The sequence below is a fragment of the Suillus fuscotomentosus genome (genome assembly GCF_016647785.1).
Source record: "Suillus fuscotomentosus strain FC203 chromosome Unknown F5891scaffold_26, whole genome shotgun sequence".
NCBI lineage: Eukaryota > Fungi > Basidiomycota > Agaricomycetes > Boletales > Suillaceae > Suillus > Suillus fuscotomentosus.
In genome coordinates, this window is record NW_024539538.1 from 192,748 (window position 1) to 204,738 (window position 11,991).

Consider the following 11,991-nt stretch of genomic DNA (forward strand, 5'->3'; position numbering starts at 1 on the left):
GTCGCGTGGATCGTGCGCAGCATGTCGACGTTGATGTCAAACTGCGCACCGTGACACCCATGGACAGGTGAACGCAAAGAGTGATCGGTCTCGTCAAGGGTATGCAAACGCGCACGTCTCTCAAGGCCTTGTAGTCTAGAGGTACGATACTTGCTTTGGGCGTTTCACAATTGCAAGTGGCCTGGGTTCGATTCCCAGCAAGGCCCTTCCTTTTTTCTTTTTCTCGGTTCTCAACATCATTAATATTACGAGGCTGGGGACTTTGGAATATTTTTCAAGCGTGTGTGGATATTGTGGTTTCAATTTCAAGGTCTCGAAGACAGAAGCACTATACATGTGGCTTGTGGTCGCATGCTTTAAAGGATGTAGCTAGGGAGGTGAACATCGTGATCAATATTACGTCTAGAAGCTAAGTCCAACTTGATGCTATGTCAATGACCTTCGAGTCTGTTAGGCCCTGCCGTCAGTACGAAAAAGAAGAATTGCAGCACCAACGACAGGCTCCCATCATCTACTTGTTTAGAAAAGTTGGAATTGGTATCTAATGCATACATGTCCGTCAAATAGTAATTTAGACACTACAACTATACATTAAGTTAGGAACACTGCGGAAATCGGGGATATAGAGATGAAAACGTCGAATAACAAGGAGAACATGACTGTGCGTTGCAGGCGTCCAAAGAATATGAAGGAAGAAGACTGAAGGAATGCAATACTGATTAACCACAAATACCATTGTCTATGACCGCCCCGCAGCGCTTGCACTTGACCCTCCGGTCAAGAAGGCAAAGGCCAATGCCCAACGGGAACCAAACGATTGCAGCCAAAATTCCTAAAGAAAGGTATGAGTCAACTGCTTCCTGTGAGCCTGTGATATTCCCTACCTAGGATGCCAAACTTGGTTTCATTAACATGTGCCCCTTGTTGCAAACATATCATTTCTGGGTGGTCTGGGGGCAGTAGCGAGGCGATGCGCTCGCCAGTCAAGGGATTCTGATAATGGTAGACTATGGGTTGCTGCACCAGAGGCGCAGGACGAGAGTGAACAGCCATCACAGTGTTAGGAGGTATTGAAGGCAGCTGCACTTGTTGGTTCGCATTCTTGTCATTCATCAAAGGTGGCTGTTGCTCTCCAACATCTGAAATCATGGTAAACAATTGATAATCCAGGATAAAGCAAATTGATGACAGACTTGAAGTAGCCTGAGCTGCGACATAGTCGTAGGAAGGTGGGCTATCTGCAGATTCTGCACTATGCTTGATTACCTGAGGGTTCGTTAATACCAGAGACAAAGAATTTACATATGTTCGAGAGAGACTCACCATTTTTGACTGAGGGTCGATTATCATCGATAAGGTCCGCTACGTGGCTTTTGTACGAGTTCGAAGGCTGCGCACTGCGGCGCATAAGCAGGGGGCACTGTTAAGCGACTGATCACGTCAGCCCACATGGAATTTGTTTTTCGTTATTTGTTCTGATCGTCGCGTCCATTATTAGAAAGCGGTGTCCGTTTAAAATTCCGAATTAGTCGAGACTCGGCAACGTAGTATGTCCAGAGGGGAGGGGGCTGCACCGAGAAACATGTTAGAAGTTCTTTGAAAAGCAAGTGACCTTTACCTTTATTATCTTTGGGTCATGACTTATGAATCCGGGCTTTGATTGTTTAAGCATCTCAACTGTATAGTTTTATGAGAATTTGTTCTCACGGGTCAACGTTCAGAACCTGAGATTCTAGCTACCGTGGGAACCGGCAAATTTTTATCTGCTACCTGTATTCCTTCGTGCTCCACAGCTTCACCCAACTGCTTCAATTGAAGATGGAAAGTGCAGGACCATCGACCCACCATATCGCCTCCGATGTTACATCGACCCACCATATCGCCCCCGATGTTACATCGGACTCGATGACCTCCAGAGACTAGTTCGCACATTTGCGCATATCTTCTCAAGGAAATTCTAATACCTAATTTTTGCTTCCCTTTTTCCAGTTATGCGGATTCATACGCGCATTTTGGTTTGTTGATCCGTCTGGTCGAGTTATTGTTAGTTTGACATATTCTGGCAGGTATCCACGAGGAAATGCTCAAGGACACTGTCCGGACAGGTTCCTATCGTTCTGCGATCATGAACAACGGTCATCTTTTCAAGGGTAAAACAGTCCTAGATGTTGGTTGCGGAACTGGTATCTTGAGTATGTTCGCTGCAAAAGCGGGTGCTTCACATGTAGTTGGTGTAAGTACCACATGCCCACTCGCTCGTATCATTTCCTGCATGCCTTTTAAAGATCGACATGTCGAATATTATCGATCAAGCTCAAAAGATTATAGAAGCCAACGGCTTCAAAGACAGTACGTCTGGCTGCATGCTACTGATACCATCTTTAGTAATAATACACTAGCAATTACTCTCGTCAAGGGAAAACTCGAGGAAGCCGAGCTTCCTATCGATAAGTTCGATATCATCATTTCAGAGTGGATGGGTTATTTCCTTCTCTACGAATCCATGTTAGACACGGTCTTACTTGCAAGAGACAAATACCTCAAGCCCGAAGGATTGATATTCCCGGACACCGCAAAATTACTTTTTGCTGCCATTGAAGATCAGGACTACAAAGAGGAGAAGATCAACTGTACGTACGTTTGTGGTATACGCGCGCCTGGCTGAGAACATCATTTGTAGTTTGGGATAATGTGTATGGCTTCAACTACTCGTGTATTAAAGACATCGCACTCCGCGAACCTTTGGTGGATACCGTTGAACTCAAAGCGGTCGTAACCGATCCCTATGTTATCAAAGTTTGTTGCTATCAATTCATTGATAATACTTGTCTGACTACATTCAGGAAATCAACCTCTTGACAGCAACAAAGGAGGACCTGACTTTCACGGCACCCTTTACCCTTACTGCTACACGCGATGATCGTGAGTGTGATCGTGTTAGGTATAACTGCACCACTCATACGCGCTACTTTAGATATCCATGCATTCCTTGCTTGGTTCGACATCGTCTTCGATTGCACACATAAGAAAGTCAAGTTTTCAACTGGTCCTCATGCGCAATACACGCATTGGAAGTACGTTTGCAATTCAACTTCCTGTTCTTCAGGTATTCATCTCTCGAAAACAGGCAAACAGTGTTCTATACCCCCTCGACAATCGCTATCAAACAAGGGCAGGAAATTACTGGCAGTCTCGATTGCGCACCGAACGCTCGGAATAACCGCGATCTTGACATTTCCATTTCGTATGTAGTCGGGGACGAGGAGGAGGAGACAACAGTAGATTACAAAATGTGCGTGATTTTGTATTCTTGCCGCATCCCTTTTCTCCTCCAGTCCGATTCGTGGTGATAATGACCGTACGCTGACTGATGATAGGTCTTGATCGACAAATATTCATCAACAATGGCTTTCCACGCTTTATCGCGTTATCATATACGTCCCTCATATACCGACATTCACCTGCAACCCGACATCTGGATTGGACACCAACAGGTATTAGCTCGGATACATCGGCCTCGCAGCCCATCTCAGTTCTTGTGTTACACATCTACATCAAACTTACTGTTGTTTGTTGTCTCATTAGATTACACCATCTCACTTATCAGTTGACCATGTGCAAGCTACGCCGGTCACCAAAACAATCACCTGTCTTGATTTTGCAGATTCTGCGATAGTGTCAATAAGTATCGTTTCGTTCCTCAACAAACGTGCGCATCTGGATGAACTCGAACGTGTGGCCAGTTCAATTCTGGCGACGTTCGTCCCCGCACGAACTAAAAATCACACTAGTAATTCACAACGTCTTGAGAGAGTTGGGCTCGGGTAGATTGTGAGTTGGTGATGTACAATTGATGTTCGTGAGTAGTCGCGACCAACCCGCCTACGCTCAACAATTTTGTTGCAACGTATCGCGAATCCAACCCTCCAGCTCTCTGTTGAAAGTTTCCGGTTCCTCCAATTGAACCCAGTGTCCGCCTTGAAACTCTACCACATTGAGACCTCCCATCGCGTATTTCTTCATTTGTGGCACAGCATAATCATACACGCATACGTGGTCTTTCCTTGCGACCGCGAAGAACGCGGGTTTCTTGATAAAGTGATTTTCTTCTGGTATTTCTGTTACCGCAGCAAAACGAGATCAGATGATGCAATATCGAGTAATGAGTTGGACATCGTGTCTCACCTTCCATGATGCGGGAATTAACACCACCGAGCGTGGACCGGTACCAGTTCAGGGCACTCGTTAACCCACCTCCCCTTAGTGACTCCAACAAGCGAGAGTGGTGCTATATTTTACAGACAGTCAATTCTAACAAGCCTGACAGAGTAATAAGAAACACCTCGTCTGTGAGATAACTGGCTCTCTTTATCGTCTTTCCATTTTCGACGAAAGCTTGTATCTCCCCGGGTTGATTCATCAGAGTCAGCCAAACATCCGGATCATCCGGATAAACCACGGAAATCAAAGATTCCAGCTTTGAGTCTTATTAATAAGCAGAGATCAGAACATTGGTCAAACACTCACGTTCTTCTCGATGGTTTGAGGAGCACTTTCTTGTTCGAAAAACTTCCAATACCCCAGAAGTGGCCGCCCATATGTCTTGATATTCATCTCCAAAACAACATCAATGGGGGGGAAGGGGGCGTATATTTGGTGTGCGACCACAACCCACGCGAAACCCAAAAACCGGTCAGAGTGTTTCATTGACAGGACAGAGATTATGCGAGTGCCCCTGATGACAGTTCTGAATTTAGCTGGCGCGCATTCAGTTATATCTTACCAGTCATGTCCAACGGCTATGGCTTTTTGGACTTTCTCGGCATCAAGAATGTCGAGCAAGTCTTGTGCGATTGCGGTGTGCAGAAAGAAGGACATATCAGTGGGTTTGGACGTGCCACCGTACCCGAGCATGTCAGGTGCTACTACTCCGAATCCCCTCTCGGAGAAGTAGTTGATCTGATGATACCAATCGTATGAAATTGAGGGGAAGCCATGGACAAAGAGTAGAGTGGGTTTGTCATCTACAGCTGGCGAGTATAGATAGTGGTAAGTCAATCCTCTGGAGGTGACGATGTCTTTGTACTTTGAGACAAGGCTCTCGTTCATGGTGTTGTGAAAACAAGGATTGGACTATGGTCTTAGTAACTAGGTTGTTGAATTTCGTCCTAAAACGAAAATCGGCTGCGCAGCCCGCTCGGGGCGCTCAGGATCATGACTCATATAATGGTGAAGCCGGTATTATGCATCAAGCAGCCTGACTCGTGTGAAAGCGAACGAAGGCTGTATGTTGCACATCATCTCGTCATAATCTAGTTGATTGATAAAACGAACTCGTCTCTGCTCTGCCACGTGAAGTATTAGGTACAAAAGGAAGGCTGCGAAGGAAAGATGGTCAGTGGAGTAAGGCAGTCACGGTCATCTAGCTGGCGTGTTCTGCGCTTGTCAGTGGCTATTATTGAAGTGTATCTTCTCTTCTGGCATATTTTTCTGCCTATTCGTCAACAACGCTCAAGAGTGCATTTCTCCTTTCGGTTGCGAGTATATGGGGCGGGTATGTGCAGATCTGCACAGGTTTACGGTAATAGTGTCTGTTGTGTATAAGCATGGCAGCGTGGGACTTACTAACAGTGGGCTTGTGCCATTTATGATTCAAAGGATGTGCAGGCCGGCTTTTGTCACGTCGAACTACATTGGCGAAAATGTGACATTTGGGTCAGTACTGAGGACAGTCGAGGAGAAAGGAATGGTGCAACAACGTTCCCATCGCGGGCGTCGGGGAGGGTGGTATGAATGACATTGAGTACCTGACTATGAGTGGCATACGTATCTGCCGATGCCTAGTAGGGAGGAAAAGGTAGTAGGCGCGTGGGCGAGAAATGATGAGTTACAAAAGGAGAGGGGAGGGGGCGAATGCCAACAGGAGAGAAAAATTACGCGTGACGCACCCCAGGCATTAGGGGTGGATGATGCTCGCCCCTCCATTGAATATTTAGACTTGTGTAGCAAACTGAAAGAGAATTAGTAGAGCAGGAATCTTTCCGAACAAGAAAGAGACTAAGCATTGAATACAATCATCATGAAAGACAACTGAGGAACCAAATTTCATACGTTGAAGTGCACGGAATGGCAAGTGTGAAGCTTCAACGTATCATGTTACGGAGTCGGACACAAGTGATGCCCGCGGGGATGAGGGGGACCCTTTGTACACTTGTTATTGACCGTCAGAGTCGACTTGATGGTTTCAAGTCGAATACAAGTACTATTGAGGTTGCAGGCTGAGGAACTCGATAAGCCGAGCTACTTTCGTCGAACTTCGACGTGGTGATGACTTCAGACCTTCAGGTATTATGTACCCGCTAGTGAATTCTCTGTGACGATGGGTCTTCGGTGAGAGGACTGATGTCATGATCCGTGCAGAAGGTCTGACACAAGCTGTGGTTGCCACTTGCTGGCAGCTGTACGGCAGGGAATATTCATTTGCGGATTTGCCGCCGACGGAAACACTCCGAACTCCGATCATCAACAAGGTTACCTAATTGTGAACTTCTTATTGTGCTTCGTCCTCTTTCGCAGTCCTTTTCAAGAACAATGAGGATGCGGAGGACACACCGTGCCGGGACAATGATGATTTGGCTCTAAAAAGAAAAAGAATGGGTTGCTCCAGCCCTTCTTCCAGGGCTCTCTTTCTTGCTAGTTATTTTATCTTTCTCTCTTCACTACTGACGGACCGCCACCAGTTGGCAGTCAGAGTTTTATTCGACGTCGCAGGTCGACCATCATCATCTCAGATGTCCTTCTCTTTTCGCACTCAAGGAGGAATAACGCCTCCGCCAGGTTATAACGTTCATTCTACAATACAGACTTCGAGCACGACTCTCAAACCTTACCTTCAACTCCCTCACATCCTTTCCCTAGCTTGGCTAGCATATCCAATTCTTTCGCTCATCTTTGTGATATTCAGGCTCCAGCTATCATCCCAATCTGCCCAAACTGCAGTAGCTAATGCAAAGGGTGACTTCTTGATCGCATGTCAAGCAGCAGAACAAGCTGCTACAGCTGCGGCCAGTGCTCCGCGGTATATGGCAATTGCCTCAAATCAGTTAATCGCAGATACTATCAATGGCACCATGAATGACGCGCGCGCAGCTCTGATTCTATCATTGACTGTCATGGAAGTGATCATCAATTTCCTTATTGACATTTACCGCTCCACGTTTTTGTGTTTCCTCGAGCTGATTGTTGGAGGTGGGCTTGCACTTCTCATTGCTGCTGTTCAAGAGGTATGAAAAGTTTGTCTTTCGATGAATTTTTACTGACAGCGGCTTAGATCACTTCTTTCTTGCAAAGCACCATAACCGCCATTGTGTCAGGTTTGCAGAATGATGCCACTTCGCTCAACTCTGCCATTACAAGCGTCGTCAACGAGCTCAACAAGGTCAATCCTTTCAGTAAAATCACTGCGCCACAATTCAATGTCTCGAGCCTGGACTCTCTGTCCAGTATCACTATCCCAACGGATTTTGAGAATGCGTTGATTCAGCTTAACAATTCACTGCCAACCGTGTCGTCGATCAAGAACTCTATTGAATCTCTGTATGTCTTATAACGAAATGAGTATCTACGTCTACTAACCCCCATTAGCGTCGATACACCTTTTGAAGCCGTAAAGTCTGATATCAACAGCACATTCCAAGGCCTTGTCTTCGATGTATCGACGCTTCCTGTCCCTGCTCAGAACACGGTTTCATTTTGCAACAATTTGGACACTTCCTCAATTGACGATCTTGGAAATGACCTCCTCACGATTACGAAGATTGGCACCATTATATTGATCCTTGTTCTCTTTGCCCTGCTAGCAGGACACGTTGCCCTCGAGTGGTACAAGTGGCACTGCTTGCAGTCTCACCTCCGTCGCACTCGTGAGGCATGGGTTTCTGACCCCACCACGGTGTACACCAGCTCAGCTAGTGCCCCTTCTGTCACACTCACCAACCACAATCTCCTCATGCTCCAGACGGATGCGCAACACCCCCTGCTTACTCGCATAGCCAACTCCCTCTCAGCTAAACTGCGTATGTCCGCTTCACAGCACACTCACCTACGATGGTTTCTGCACTACATTTTCCATGCGCCTGCACTTGCCTGCTTCTTGATCGGTTTCTTCGGTCTACTTTCCGTTCAGATACAGCTTCTTGCTGTCGGTCCGTTGGAAGCAAAGTACACTGCACAAGCGGCTGCGAGTGTGCAGGATCTCTCCAGCACAATCTTCGTGCAGGTGAACAGTTCAATGTATAACCAGTCCTCATCATACGCTGGTAGCATTAATGCACGTGTTGAGACTGTTCAGTCCTCTGTCAACGACGGTCTGTTCGGCTGGGTCAATGGCACCACCACAACCCTCAATACGACGCTGAACAACTTCTACACCGATGTTCAGAATATCGTCGCGAGTGTGTTCAATGGGACCGTCTTGGAGAACACTGCGCAGGACTTCGTCCGGTGCATTATCGGCTCGAAGGTCGATGCACTCGAAGAGGCACTCACGTTCCTGAACGAGAACTTGAATGTCGATCTTCCGACTGTCAACGAGACCGTCTTGGTGCTTTCGTCGTCCGATGTTAATGAGATCACTCAGCCAATTGCAACCGCCGCGCTTGGTGGCGGTCAAAGTGACTCAAGCGGCCTGATCGGAAGGCTTGTGGCGACATACGTGGACTCTCTCAAGCAGGAACGGATTATGTTTGCCCTATTCCTCATTCTCTGGGGCGTTGTCGTAGTCATGGGTCTCGCTATCGTTTTCTGGCATTCCTACGCCAGAAATTGGGTTGAAGCGTACAAGAAGCGTAAATGGCGCAAGGAGCAACGCAACGATGATATTGTAGCAGCCTTTCCTGACGCACCGTCCATCGTTCACATCAGCAAGGATTCGGAAAAGGGCGAAAAGACGCCTGATATGGGTTTTCGTTCGTTTACGCCTCTTCCTGAGCCGCGTTCAGCATTCAGCCTTAATCCGTTCAGCCGGTCTGCCAATCATCCGCTGAAATCGCTTGAACCTCGATTTGAAAAAAGCTGGGATAGTTTTTTCCACGAGGGGGGTGAGCCGAAAGCCGAGCGGCAGCAGCAGCCGTCTCGCGCTATCAGTAGGCTGATGCGTTTGATGGCTCTTGGAAAGAGGAAGCAGGATGTTGACGGTGGGGACAGAGAGGACTTTCCACAGGTAGAAAATGAACAAACCAGGTCGCACTGGTTCAAACCCGTGACAAACTTCTTTGCTAAGAAGGCTGCTCCCGCTGAGGAATTTGTCGTCGATAGGCCGATAGGCCGGTCTTCTAGGCCTCCCTTGACAATTTCGATCGCTCATGCTTCCTCGCTCAAGCCAGATGACCTGCCACACATTGAGCGGTCTCCAACTCGAGAAGAGCCTTCCTCTGCTTGGTCTGTCTCACCGACTCCACCCTCTCGGCCGTGGACGAAGAGCGTAGTTCCTGCCAAGAACCCGGTGCTTCCTTCTATATCCTTCTCGCCACTGCTCCATCCAGAGCAGCGCAGGAAAGCCAGCGTGCCCACTGACGTTGGCCCATTTGATGAATATGGCTTCACTCTTCCGCAGACCAAGGAACCAAGCCCGCTTGCGATGCCGCTCCATCACGCCTTCGAGCGGGCGCCCCCACAGCATGCAACTGTCCCATTGACGCTCTATCCGTCACAAGTGCAGGCTGCGCTCCTCGCTGCCAAAAACAAGCCTGCAATGGCTCCTCCCCGGCCGGGGCTTGCGCCGTCCTCCCTACCAGAATCCGTTGCCCCCGTAACACGGCTTCTCACGACTACTCACGCGCGGAAGTCTAGCAATACCATAAACCCGTTTGCAACTCCGTTTGACGATGACGACGACGCCCACGCAGTATCTCCGACGCAGACGAAAAGGATAACGAACCCCCATGCTGGCTTTGCATTGTAACTCTGACACAGCGCTTATCATTTGGACTCGATCGGAGTGATGCTTTGCTCTGTTTTTTGTACGCTACGCACCACAGATGCTGTTAATACCTATCACTGCATTAATGCCATGCTCTCCCTCTTTTCATACATCCTTAACTGTAGCATGTCATGTACTTCCAGATACCGAGGAGCACACTTCATTTCACATATGTAGCTTTATTCTACTGACTCTGCATTATTAGCCCCTGGGACTCGGACTACATTAAGTCAAATGACATCCGATGATATTAAGAACCTGCAGTGAGTGTAAATTACCACCGCGAGAGTGCGGCCCTCGCGCGTAGAAGTTTTGATACGATTGATATCACGTTCGAAGAAACTAGCTTGGCATATGGCAGTCGTGTTGCAGCAGTGTTATAGCATATTCAGGATAAAATACATTGTCACCTTTCAGATCTCAGATCTGAGTCATCTGACTGTTGGTGCACTGCGGTACATAAGATGAGGTGGCGCATTAAGTGAGATCCGGAAGAGGCCTCTCCAAAAGCCGAACACAGCTTTTCGGAATCCGGATCAGTCAATAGCCGGAGGGTCCTCCGTAACTGATTGCTTCTGCATGTTATGAGCAAATGTATGCAGTGAGGCATACTAGTAAATGGAAGTATCGAGGTGGGAGAAAAGTCGGGGAAAGGGGAGTGCAAAATTCTTGATACTTGAACGTGAACGAGCATCTGCAAAAACGTGGTCGAGTCTTAGTAATTGTGTAAAGAATACTAGTGATGGGGTATCATAAGGTATCAACAGAAAAAACGATTCGTGACATGGTCGTGAAAGAAGAATGCGTGGTAACTGGTAAACTGCAGGGCGTCTACATACATCTACAGTGGCCGGAGGAAACAGAAAGATCAGAGGAAACAATTCTAAAGTACAACCCTTGTCACTCGATGAGGACATTTCTAATCCAAGAGACTCAGTCAAAGGCAAGTCAAATATACCCGCTTGCTCGACAAGCACGTCGTCCTAGTAGACGCAGCCAGCGTCCAAATGTCATGGGCTGTTCAGGAGACTGTCCGAGGTCAGGCTGCAGAAAGTTATTAATGAATGACTGAGAAAACAATGATGTGAATTCGCAAGCTCACATAGCTGACTAACGCATCTGCAGGACTGTGATGGGCACGATAATGATCGTCCGCGAACATGGAAGACCCATGCTCTGAGGCGTCGTGACTGGAACAATCAGAATGACAAGAATTGAAGGAGTTCAGGCGTGGTAGCCATGACGGTTCTGTAATGTCACTGTAATGTCTGACAGGCCTGTCAGGCGGCTATTGCACATAAGTCATCGACGGGTATCAAGTGTGGCTATGGTACTCACGAGTTGTGTCGCAGCAGTCAGAGCCAGAATATCAGGATCTTCGCAGTTGGCCCAACTGAACTGTTGTCTCTGGAAATGTGGCATCTTGTGTGTGGGTAAGGGTTAGCAGGGCCTGAAATACAGGACTGAGGTATACAAGATGCAGAGCAAGGTGGAAACCGCGGGCTGAAGGTCAATTATCCTGAGAGCCTCGAGCTTTCCTCGCGGCACACCACGAGATAGGGGACAGCCGACATCCAAGAGCTGTGCCGATCGTTAGAGATTCATAGAAGATGGCCTCAACGTTTATTTGGGAAATGCGGGTATACTCTGCAGCAGTGCTTTAGAAAAACACACAGCATTGAGTAATATAAAGCTTCACAACCTGAGATTGTCGATATAAACGAACGTGGCACACAACCTAATATCTGATACTCAGCATCAGTGCATAGCGCGCTCGATTAATACTAGCTCGTCAACGATACGCTGAACCCTGGAAATGACTTTACTTAAGACGTCGATTTCTCCAACTAAATAGTAATAATGATAATGAGCAACGTCCACAGCGATCTAATAAAATCGAGCAATGCCCACCCACAGGCGTCTGAAAATCTCTTCCTTCTATACTGATCACATAATGGCTCTGCTCCTTCGGCTCACAGCAAGACGCCATGTCGCGAGCTCTCACCCGGGTC

General features: G+C 47.5%; 4 protein-coding genes and 1 non-coding gene across 5 annotated transcripts; 3 read left to right on the forward strand and 2 right to left on the reverse strand.

Moving 5' to 3' along the window:
* Positions 1-124: 124 nt before the first annotated feature.
* Positions 125-206, forward strand: F5891DRAFT_t73. The gene has a single exon. It is a non-coding gene; the product is annotated as a tRNA-Pro (tRNA).
* A 77-nt stretch (positions 207-283) lies between these two features.
* F5891DRAFT_1032488 (uncharacterized protein) lies at positions 284-1,482 on the reverse strand. Its single transcript, XM_041361665.1, has 4 exons — positions 1,324-1,482; positions 1,194-1,266; positions 885-1,139; positions 284-832 (listed from the first exon to the last, which is right to left on the reverse strand). Exons 1-4 carry the CDS (start codon positions 1,348-1,350, stop codon positions 720-722), a joined length of 468 nt encoding a protein of 155 aa, XP_041226115.1. The 5' UTR covers positions 1,351-1,482; the 3' UTR covers positions 284-719.
* Positions 1,483-1,818: 336 nt separating this feature from the next.
* On the forward strand, positions 1,819-3,350 carry F5891DRAFT_1128426 (protein arginine N-methyltransferase; the record flags this gene model as incomplete). Its single annotated transcript, XM_041364279.1, has 9 exons — positions 1,819-1,922; positions 1,990-2,015; positions 2,067-2,233; positions 2,286-2,349; positions 2,400-2,630; positions 2,681-2,796; positions 2,844-2,922; positions 2,975-3,074; positions 3,128-3,350. The coding sequence occupies 9 exons, from the start codon at positions 1,819-1,821 to the stop codon at positions 3,348-3,350; spliced, it is 1,110 nt and encodes a 369-aa protein (XP_041226116.1).
* Positions 3,351-3,718: 368 nt separating this feature from the next.
* F5891DRAFT_297443 (Alpha/Beta hydrolase protein) lies at positions 3,719-5,166 on the reverse strand. Its single transcript, XM_041371241.1, has 5 exons — positions 4,784-5,166; positions 4,528-4,735; positions 4,343-4,477; positions 4,186-4,288; positions 3,719-4,118 (listed from the first exon to the last, which is right to left on the reverse strand). Exons 1-5 carry the CDS (start codon positions 5,107-5,109, stop codon positions 3,889-3,891), a joined length of 1,002 nt encoding a protein of 333 aa, XP_041226117.1. The 5' UTR covers positions 5,110-5,166; the 3' UTR covers positions 3,719-3,888.
* A 1,625-nt stretch (positions 5,167-6,791) lies between these two features.
* Positions 6,792-9,961, forward strand: F5891DRAFT_1188450 (uncharacterized protein; the record flags this gene model as incomplete). The annotated part of the gene is made up of 3 exons (XM_041367012.1): positions 6,792-7,283; positions 7,331-7,596; positions 7,645-9,961. The coding sequence occupies 3 exons, from the start codon at positions 6,792-6,794 to the stop codon at positions 9,959-9,961; spliced, it is 3,075 nt and encodes a 1,024-aa protein (XP_041226118.1).
* Between the last annotated feature and the right edge of the window lie 2,030 nt (positions 9,962-11,991).